The 10,733-nt window shown below is 43.6% G+C and overlaps 1 protein-coding gene and 1 non-coding gene across 7 annotated transcripts in view; one reads left to right on the top strand and one right to left on the bottom strand.

The window, feature by feature from the left end:
- Positions 1-335: 335 nt before the first annotated feature.
- trnas-aga (transfer RNA serine (anticodon AGA)) lies at positions 336-417 on the bottom strand. The gene has a single exon. It is a non-coding gene; the product is annotated as a tRNA-Ser (tRNA).
- Positions 418-1,528: 1,111 nt separating this feature from the next.
- LOC117254999 (nucleosome-remodeling factor subunit BPTF-like) overlaps positions 1,529-10,733 on the top strand; it is a 53,029-nt gene continuing 43,824 nt past the window's right edge. For all 6 annotated transcript variants that reach the window (XM_033623533.2, XM_033623529.2, XM_033623531.2 and 3 more), the window contains exons 1-4: positions 1,529-2,311; positions 4,984-5,806; positions 10,195-10,246; positions 10,485-10,653. In XM_033623533.2, the coding sequence (XP_033479424.2) occupies positions 1,735-2,311; positions 4,984-5,806; positions 10,195-10,246; positions 10,485-10,653 (1,621 nt within the window). In that variant the 5' untranslated portion in view covers positions 1,529-1,734. The remainder of the gene's footprint in view (positions 2,312-4,983; positions 5,807-10,194; positions 10,247-10,484; positions 10,654-10,733) is intronic.

The raw sequence follows: 10,733 nt of genomic DNA, 5'->3' as shown, positions 1-10,733 counted from the left end.
ATAAGTTGGATTGGTTAGGTTTAGGCAAGAGGTGTGAGATTGGTTAGGTGCCGGACTGTCAGGGTAGACCAATGAGAGGCAGGATGGCAAATTCGCAAAAGATTTAGACTGTCGCGAGGGTTATGAGGAGAAATACCTACAAGCGACGAACATTTAGCAAGTTAAAAAAAAAGGTAACATGTTTGTTTAGGTTGTAAATAGCTACCGTGGCGGGCTCGGCGAAGTATATCGGTCGCAAAAATCTTCGCTCGAGTTACCTATCGCTTTAACAAAACAACAGTGGGCGTAATCATGACTATCTATGTGTAAAGCAAAAAAAAAAAAAAAACCCCTAACGTTGTCGGCAGGATTCGAACCTGCGCGGGGAGACCCCAATGGATTTCTAGTCCATCGCCTTAACCACTCGGCCACGACAACGGTGCTTTCCCCCCGTAGCAGATGACGTTATGAATCAAATCATATTGTCGTAACTTTGACACAAATCATCGTGACTTTATCTCCTGATTAAGTTACCGTAGTAAGAAGTGTGAGAGTTTGGGCAGCTGTGCCGGCTAAACAGTAGCCCTGGTTGTGTGCTGTGTATTGGTGAAGTAGCTGGCCGATTAAGAAACGCAAACACATGCAAAGATAACTGTCACATATTAACAGTTCATCAATTCAAACCAGAGGGTGATATAAAGACAGGAGCAGAGAGTTAGTGCAGCCTACACTGTCACACTGGGTGATAGTAAAGGTTTGATGAGCAGGAGCTCAGCATCACTCCTCAGTTCAATTAACTACACTGACTGAAAATGGAGCCAGATCCCTGGTGATGAATAAAAACTCATTTTAAAGTCATACAAAATGAATTTGTTAGTGAAAGTCTATTTCAGATTTTTAGGCATTTAAAGAATAAAAGAAATGTGTGCTACTAACTTTTTACGACGGCTTATTTATGTTCGTGTAACAGAGCTCATGTCGGACGTATGCTTATCTTCTCGCCTGGCTTTGCTGTGACGACGATGGCGACATGGCCGAAAATTAACGATGGTGTTTCAGTGAATACACTCGACCCACCTGTGATTAAAGCCACCCACCGGGACCAGACAGCACTAATAAAGTACTATTGGCAGAAAGCGTTTGCATGGATAACTAATTTTATGAACTAGCACGGCAATTGCGTCTATTGTAGAATAGTGGGTCACGTGACCTCGCATCCATTTAGGCCTCCTAGTGTCAAGTTAGGGGATAATAACCTCAACTTCCGGTGTGTTACAGTAAACTATTTAAGCGAAATAACATTTAAAGTTGATATTTTTTATTTCTAGACGGCCACCTTGAAAATAAATAATAAATATTACGGTTTAAACGTTTATATTGCGCCCCGTACACCACAGTATTTGATAACTGTTTGTATTTTTTAAATTTTCGCTTTGATTTTACTTTGAAGGTGTGGACGCCTTACTTCCGGTACAACTACTGGTATCCGTGGTTAGCTTGACGCAGGTTTGGGGCCTGCTGTGTTTTCAACGGAGGGAGAGCTGTGAAGAAAAATGGCGTCTGCAGGCGACCCAGAGCGGGACACCGGCCATTCAGTTTGAGCTTTCCGCCCTGAAATTGAGACCGGGGCTTGGTGGAGACTTATCGGGAAGCGTCACTGGACCTGTTAGTTTCCTTCTTCCCCGCTTTTCTCCGGTGTGTGTGGCTTTTTCAGGCACCGAGATTGAAGCGGAACAGAAGAGACTCTCTCCCACAATGAGGGGGAGAAGAGGAAGGCCGCCCAAACAAGCAGCTGTGATGCGGGAAGGTTCACCCGGGCCAGTCCGCGGCTCTCGGGGCAGCAGGAGTAGAGGGATGCGTGGACGGGGAAGGGGCAGAGGACGCGGCCGGGGACGGGGAGGAAGTGGCGGTGTTTGCGGCACTGGTTCTGCGGAGGTGGATACAGAAATCTCCGGCCGAGAGAACTTTCATTCGTCCCGGGGCCGCAGGAAAGTTGGAGCCTCCACCACGGCGGCGGCCGCGGCATCGCGGGGCAGAGGAGGGAGAGGGAGAGGCAGGGGGTCGAGAGGCAGCCGCGGCGGTAGAGGCGGAGTGAGGCGGCGGCCTCAAACCAAGGTGGTCTACGACGACAACAGCGACGAGGAGGATGATAATTTAAGCTACAGGTCAGACGAAGATGAACTCCTGAACGACAACCCTTCGTCGGATCTTGAAGAAGAGGAGGCCTTGGGAAACGACTCTGACTATCTGGAGGAACTACCAGATGATGATGATGCCAGCTACTGTACCGAGAGTAGTTTTAGGAGCCACAGCACGCTCGGTAGCACCCCAGGTACGTTGGTTTGCAAGTGCACGCACTTTTGCACCGCAGGTTTGCATAACTTAAAGTGTGTGTTTTATTTTTTAGCTCAGTACAGAAACCAAGCCGCATTGTTCAAAATGGAGCTTGCACTCAGAAACAGGCCTTTGTTTACCGTGTGCTCTGCTTGCCACTGGTTTGCAGGTCTGCCCCACGCTTCACCCGGCTCCCGTGTTTCGGACTTTTTGTCTCATCAGCACATTTTTGTTGTCATTTTATAATGAATAATTTATTCGTGCTTCCCCCCCCCCCGTGCGCGCCATATTTAACGTGTCTACATACACACGTAGAAACAGGATATATGAACTGTATTTGTCACTTTCCATTCATTCCATTCATTCAACATCTCTACTTGTGAAAGTACAGTATAGTACGTGCAGTTTGTACTATGTAGACTACGCGCCATCAAAACACGCAGTTTGTAAACACAGTTTCACACTGCCATCGGATTAATAGTGCATAGGTCTACTTTTTTTAAGGCTGTAGTACTGTCAGATATATAATCTTATTTTGTCACACAGTCATTTAGATCATTTAGACCTTTGCACCTTGTTCATCTGTTTCTGAAGACACATTTTTGTTGCATACTGCCACTACATGAGTTTGACAGGCCTTTGTTTTGAGGAGAGGCGCTCTTTTTTTGCACTTGTTGCAAACATCAACTCGTTACAATATTGCGTGGTGCACCGTTACCATAGTAACCGCTGTGTTTACCAGGTGAGCAAATTAGAGCCATCACGGCCCCACTCATGGACAGTCATGTTTATAAAGTGGTGTCTGCAAAAATCTATTGACATCACACCTGCTATGTAAAGCAATGCACTGGAAGCAGTGTGCCAGCTACTGGAGGTAATTCTACATAGGATTAGAAAAATTTTGAAAGGGTGATCCAGCATTTCAGTATCTGTTCAGCAGAAAAGGTCAACCCTTTTTGATATCTCTGTTGTATCAGACTTGCCCTTTCTTGTTGGGATGCAATTTCCTTTGAAACAAAAATGTTCTTTGGAAAGAAACATTAAAGTGTGGGTTGTATTTCCTGATTTATTCACTCTTTAACACCTTGCTACATTCTGATCAGGCTTAGATGCCATTTAAGTGGTCCAGGGATTACTCACATACCTGTCAACTTCCAATGGCCACTCCGGCTGCTGTTTATAAAGACGTGAACATGGCAGCATTGTGCAGCCAAGTGTGAGGGGTCTTTCGTAAGACCAGTGGGCTAGACATTGCTGTGCTTTCACTGCCATTGACATGCATACACACATATACATGTTGTTTTCAAACACATTGCACACCCACACACATGCCACTTTTACACATTATCCCTGTGTTTGATGCAGAATAATGCACCAGTGATGGTCAGCCCCTGTTTGACCCATTCACACAAGACTGCTGTCACAGGTTAATCCCTGGATGTCACCATTTGTAAGGCAGCCAGTTCTGCCACTTCAGTCCCATCACTGTCTCAGTTTACACATCAATGCTAAACCACAGAATCATACTAGAGCTAATACAAATATATTTGCAAAGCAGTTATCGACATCCAGTTCATCAGTGGTCGCTGCAGTGTTTGCATGGAACATACAGCATGGCAGACAGTGTGGATAAGGTGGTGTAAATTTATAGGATTTGTTGATTTGGTCTCCTTGTGAAAAGTTTGTGCAGCACTGTATAATAATGCCACAGTATCTTTGAGACTGAGAGGAGCACATGAGGAGGCTAGAGGAGCACACCAATCTACTATAAGTGGGTATGATTAGTGAATAGTATTAGTATACTTATCCTACAATGATTAAAGAAATGCTTCTTCACCCTGTTATAACAACACCGAGCAGTGTCAGGAGAGCATTCAGCACTGGTAAGGAGCAGGGTCACGGGGCCAGGTTGAGTGACCTGCACTGACCCATTCACATAAAAATACAAATGCAGGCTTATTTCAGGTAACTGTGTTCAGAAATGGTTAATATACACAGACATCAGAGGTAATATGCAGGTACAGTGCATAAGCTGCACCATCTGCATTAATTACACAGTTGACAAAAGGCAGGCTTACAAATCCAGTGGGAGCATTTAGCTTATTGTCTTGGGACAAGTATGTGCATGTCTGCCTTTTATACTGTGACTTCTCCTGTGTCACGCTGTAATAGAAATAACGTCATTCACATTAAGACGAGCTTGTGATTCCCGTCAGTATTGGGCAATTTATGTGTCACATATATTTGAAATCGATTGGGTGTTGGCATCCAAATTCTATTGGTACACTGTTATTGTGTACATTTTATTAGAACCAAATTTGGATTATTGGTGGCACTTTGAGATTCCTCTTGGGGATCCCCATGTGACACCAGGCAAAGTGAAGCAAGGAATCTAGTCGTATTGCCGATCTGCCCAGGTGTATCCTCCTTTACAAGTGCAAAATCAGAGAGTGCGAGTCAAGGGGGTATCAAGGATGCTAAAAAGTCTAGACTTTAGGTTGCATTGAATAATGGAAAAGGTTTATACAGTAGCTCAGTCCTTTGTGGTACACAGTGCACCTGATGAAAATGCCCACAGCTGCCATGTTTAAACATGTTGTGTTCAATGGTCCTTTTATTAATATGCCACCCTTTTCTCACTCCTGGCTCTTTTCCTCTCACTTCTTGCAGGCCGGAGAAAGAATCGGGCATTGCGACCGCAGTCTCCCATTCTTGAGGCAAAGGACATTCCTCCCCTGGAGCTTCCCAAGTCCTCTGAGGACCTCCAGATTCCTACCTCACAGCTCCTCAATGTATCTGCCATCTACGAAGTCCTCCGCAACTTTGGCTCGGTGCTGCGGCTCTCCCCGTTTCGCTTTGAGGATTTCTGTGCCGCGGTGGCCAGCCAGGAGCAGTGCACACTGCTGGCAGAGACCCACATCTCCCTGCTCAAAGCTATTCTCAGAGAGGAGGACACTTCCAACACCACATTTGGTCCCACTGACGTGAAGGATTCTGTCAACTCAACTCTGTATTTTGTGGATGGTATGACCTGGCCGGAGGTGGTGCGGGCATACTGTGAGAGCGACCCGGAGTACAGGCACATTCTGCCTTTCCAGGAGAACGAGGATTATCCGTATGAACCGTTGGAGAGCAAAATCAAAGTTCTCCAGTTTTTGGTGGACCAGTTCCTGGCGACCAACATTGCCCGGGAGGAGCTAATGTCGGAAGGTGTGGTTGCCTACGACGACCACTGCAGAGTGTGCCATCGCCTTGGTGACCTGCTGTGTTGTGAGACATGTTCAGCCGTTTACCATCTGGAGTGTGTGAAGCCGCCTTTGCAGGAAGTGCCGGAAGACGAGTGGCAGTGTGAGGTGTGTGTGGCACACAAGGTACCTGGCGTGGCGGACTGCATCCCAGAAGTGCAGAAGAGCAAACCATTTATTCGACAACTGCCAGTCGGTTATGACCGACATCACCGAAAATACTGGTTCCTTAACCGCCGCGTTGTTGTGTAAGTTCATCATGTTTCATTTATGTACCAAAGTTATTGCAAACGATTCGACCTTAGAGGAGTCAGTGTGAGTGACTTATTGTTGATACAGTTTTGAACACTGATAACATGCCATTTTGTATTTAAAACAATTATTAGTCTAAGTTCCTGAAATATTCAAAAAATCCTGAAACAATTGGTGAGGACTGAGTGTGTACAACATGTTTATTTGATATTTATTCAACCATCTTGGTCTCTCAGATTGTTTTTCCCTCAAGAGTCCTCGCTCAAGTAGCTGCGTATTACAGTACACAACCAATTCACACCTTTGCCCAAATTGCCATGATTTCATATTGTCAGAGTATTTGGCTGCAGGAGTAATTAATAGAAAAGTGTCCTTTAAAGCAGTTTAATTAGCTCTAAGGCAGTGAGTGTCCACAGTTGTCACATAATTCTGCATCATAGAAAGTGTTTGTGAATGTCACAATCCATCTGCATGTACAGTTAAAAACAACACCATGAAGAACAGAGTTATTGGCCAGTAATTCTGTAATTACGTTTCTGCACACTTATGTACTGTAATTTATGATACAGTATATACTGTAGCTGCTGTCTATGCAGCTGATGTACCACAGTATTTGTGGGTCAGTTTACTTTGTCCCAGCCACTAATGAGCACGTGTTCAACCTGCATCCAAACCCTGCGCCATTCCTGAGAGAATTAGAGCCAAGATGAAATGAAAATGCCCTTTAACCCTTGGAGATCACATTCCCCGATCATATTAACAGTATATCCTTAAATCATGTCTCCTCTTGTAAAACAAAACATGACTTGTGTTTATGTAAGCCAGTGCCAACCAATATCAACCCATACCATCAATCAATTTTCAACTGTTAGAGGAACAGAGCCATTCATTAGTTAGCTTGCTAGCAACAGCATGGCATGTCACTGTGTCTTCATGGTTATGGGCCTGCTGGCTGGAATTTATTCACTTTAAGGAAAGTGGCATCAGTTGAAGCTCCAGATTATTATACGGAAGACATTTTACAGTGTACTGCATTAGCAACTAGTGTTACATGGAGCTCACAATGGACTGCATCTTTCTCTTTCCCTGACTGATACTACTATACTGTCCCTTAACACCACTGGGGCCTCTCTATTAGGACAAGACCACTTTTCAACAATCAGATCATATCCTCCTAACGTTATACCCCGCCTGCCTATCCCGTGTCACTCGGATACAAGTCACGATACTGAAGCTAGATACTCTTGAACTGCCATTTCATCCAGACTTTACATTACATTTCTAATCCCAAATAGTTGTCTGGTGTTCAAAGCGAGGCACGTTCAACCTGAGTTAAACCCAGGTCAGCAGAGGGGTCATGAGTGACCTGCATTGACACATTAGAATTGACTGTTTGCATTTGAAAAGCCAGTAGTTTTTTGCAAACGTGCATACCTAAGATTTGTTTAATGAGAATATTGTTGCAGAACACTACAGGTCTAAAGCCTGGGAAGTCTCCCAGTGAACAACCTCCATATGCCATGTGTTAAACCACGATGTAGCTGCAGGAATGTGCAAAGAACACCACATTGTAGCACTGCTGTACTTTTATTCCCAGAGGAAAAAAAACATTGAGTGCTGCTTAGGTGCAAAGTAAAAGATGCCACAAACTTAGGGCCTCACATATGAGTACAGATCTGCATGGCTGTTAGACATACTGTTTAATAAAGCAAAATAATTGCACCCATCCATAGGATTTAACATAACTTGACCATCAGCAGTATTGGGCCCATACGTTAGCAAATTATCTTGGTATTGAGCAGTCACAGATGGTGTGTGTGTGCTGGGTCAGCAGCAGCAGAAGGCCTGCTACATAAACCATAAAAGAGCATGGATCACCTAAACAATAAGATTTAAAAGGATAGGTGGCCCGAGGTTTGTCGCTGCTGCATTTCAGCCCCTATCTTTTTTTTCTGCTTCATCCTGCTCTCCAAATTGGTCCCCAGCAGGTGCTGCGTTACCGATCTTCACAGAGGCTGTATGTGTTTGTATACAAGTAGTGTGCACAGAGGAAAGTTTGTGTGACTGGATGTACGTGCAATGAATGATGTGCACAGAAGTAAAGTGTATGTGTGTGCACGTGCCTCCAGTGAGGTCCTGGAAGGATGCTGAATAGACACTGCTGATACACAGCCTCAGTGTGCAGTGCCTCGGCATGGACCATGCTGAGCAAAAAGCTGTCAGATATTCCTCTCTGTTGCTGCTGATACACAAACTCTAAGTCTAAAATGCGAAAAATGTCCTTTTCAATATTTCTTGTTGTGGTGGGCTTTGCAGAAGATTAGGCTTCCTGCTAATCAGTACAGTTCACCCTCAGTATCCCACAGGTACGCACATTTTCATTGGAAACTCAGGGAGAGCGGATTATTTCACAGACTATTGGAAATTCTCAGTTTTTTAATAATTTAGATTAATATTAAATTCATTTACATAGATGAGTAGGGCCAGGCAACCATTTAGTAGAAAGCAGACCACACTGTACTCTAGTATTTAGTTTTAGAAAGCTCAGTCTAAATGTGGGTTGTCAAACGATTCATTTTTTTAAATCACTGAATTTCAACAGATAATCGTAATTAACCACATGTTTAAAATTGCATTATTTTGCATTTCAAAACAGTTTTGAAGTTCATATCAACAAGGTAAAGCGATTCCTACCAGAGTGTCTTGATTTGGAATTAACTGAATGCAAAGAAATTTACTTTCGGTTTCAGTTTAGTTGCATGCTGTGATTCATATAAGTCCTGTATACATGAAACTATTGTTCCCCCCGACTGTGAGGCATATGACTGGTCACAGTATGCCAACCTGAGGATGTCCCTGAATCTTCCATGATGTTGGCTGGTCTGCAGTCAGTTGCCACCCATTTAGCAAGCTCTGTAGTTATGTTCTTTAATGTAGTTTCATTCACAGGTCTGTGGCAATTTGCACACTCCAAAATAGTGCTTTGCCAGCTTTGGCAATACGGTTGCCTGCTGATGTCAGTCTGATTAGCTGCACCTCGAAAGTATTTCGGTGATGTTTTAATTTTGTTTTACATAAGATGCATATTACCTTTTGACTTGTCAACAGAACCTACTAGGAGTTTTTTAAAGTATAGTGAGCCATTCAAAAGTGCAAAGGTGTCGATATTTTCCATCACTGTGGCAGCTTGACTACAAGTAAGAGTGTGTTGAAGGGACAAAATAGCAGCACACGTTTAACATGATTAAAAATTAAAATTATGCAGTATGTTTAGTATGTTAATCGCAACATGATTAAAGTGTTAACACTCCCCCATTCCATTACATAAAATACGCCTCCCTGTCATTTTTCATACTGACGAGTGAGTTTAGTGAAGTCAAATGAGGAACACATTGAAATCACAGTTGGTAGACCGTTTTGATGCGTGCAAGTTCTTTAATGGACTTATTGTTCTGCATTTTCCAACGACACCTTGCATGTTTTGCTCAGCTGTTCACACCTGCTCATATTATTTTGGTTGTATAATGGGTGTGTTGTTCCTCGTCTATGACATGAATATGACAGCATTGTATCACCAAAAAAAGATGGGAATAGGTATCAGCATTTTTTGTGAGGTCCACTGTTTTGATTTGCGACAGGGTGGTGCAATGGTTAGCATTGTCGCCTTAAGGCAAGAGGGTTCTGGATTTTGTTCTGTGTTGGGTTTTATTGTTCTCCCTGTGTCAGGGTTTTCTCCCAGTTCTCTGGCTTCCTCTCATGATCCAGTGATAAGAATTATGGGTTGTTTGGTGACTTTAAATTGCCTATAGGTATGAATGTGAGTGTGAAGGGTTGTTTGTCTGTATGCCTCAGACCTGTGATAGTCTGGCGACCTGTTCAGGGTGTTCCCGCCCCTCGCCCAGTGTCAGCTGGGATAAGCTCCAGCCCCGCTGCGACCCTGAATAGGATAAGCGGTTATGGATAATGAATGACTATGTTGATGATAATCAATCAAGCAGGCTACCCATAAAAATTAACATTTACAGGGGATGGATCTGCCAGACTAAATGACAGCCTAGTACCTGGTACACTTCAAAAAGTAATTGCCGCCATGACAAATGTCACGTTGCCTCTAATTAACGTATAGCTCATTTATATTCACAAGTTTATGTGTCAAAGACAATACACTTGAATTGAAATCAATGTGATGTAAACATTTAGATTTAGACAATTGGATATTCTGCAGTTCAGTTTGAAAAGTCAAACAAATGTATGACATGATAAAAGACAAACAAATGGCATTAAACACATGAAGCCACATAACAGCATATGTTTTACAGTTTTGTCACTGTTGAGTCTCCTAATTTTTTCCCCTCCCGTCTCCCCTCTCATGTCTCCCCTACAGTGAGGAGGATGGTGAGCAGGAGGACAAAGCCATCTGGTACTACAGCACCAAGGTAAATGCAGCTCATCATTTTCTCTTACTGGGGCTGTATCCTCCTCACACAATAAAACTGAATTATTTAGTTTCAAAGGACTCTTGTTACTCTTCTTAATTTCTTACATGCTGTGGTTACAATCCTGCTTTTTCTTTAATGAGCAAAATACATCCAAACATTCCCTGTTTTTTGGCAGTGTGGCTGTCACATCTTGTGCTGCACTTGCTGAGCTCTCCCTTACCTCTGCTCATCCCAGGTCCAGCTAGCTGAGCTCATAGATGGTTTGGATAAGGAATACTGGGAGGCCGACCTGTATGCAGCGCTCGAGGAGATCAGGGACGAGGTGCACGCCCATATGGACATCACTGAGGACCTAACCAACAAGGCCCGTGGCAGCAACAAGTGTTTCCTCACTGCTGCAAATGGTAAAGAGTTCTTCATTCTTACTCCATTAGAATTTCCAGAGAAGCTGAAATGCTTTTTGCCGCTGAGTTTAATCATCAAA

Source organism: Epinephelus lanceolatus, chromosome 3 (assembly GCF_041903045.1).
Source record: "Epinephelus lanceolatus isolate andai-2023 chromosome 3, ASM4190304v1, whole genome shotgun sequence".
NCBI lineage: Eukaryota > Metazoa > Chordata > Actinopteri > Perciformes > Serranidae > Epinephelus > Epinephelus lanceolatus.
Note: the sequence above shows the minus strand (reverse complement) of the source record. Positions and strands in the feature narration are given on the sequence as shown.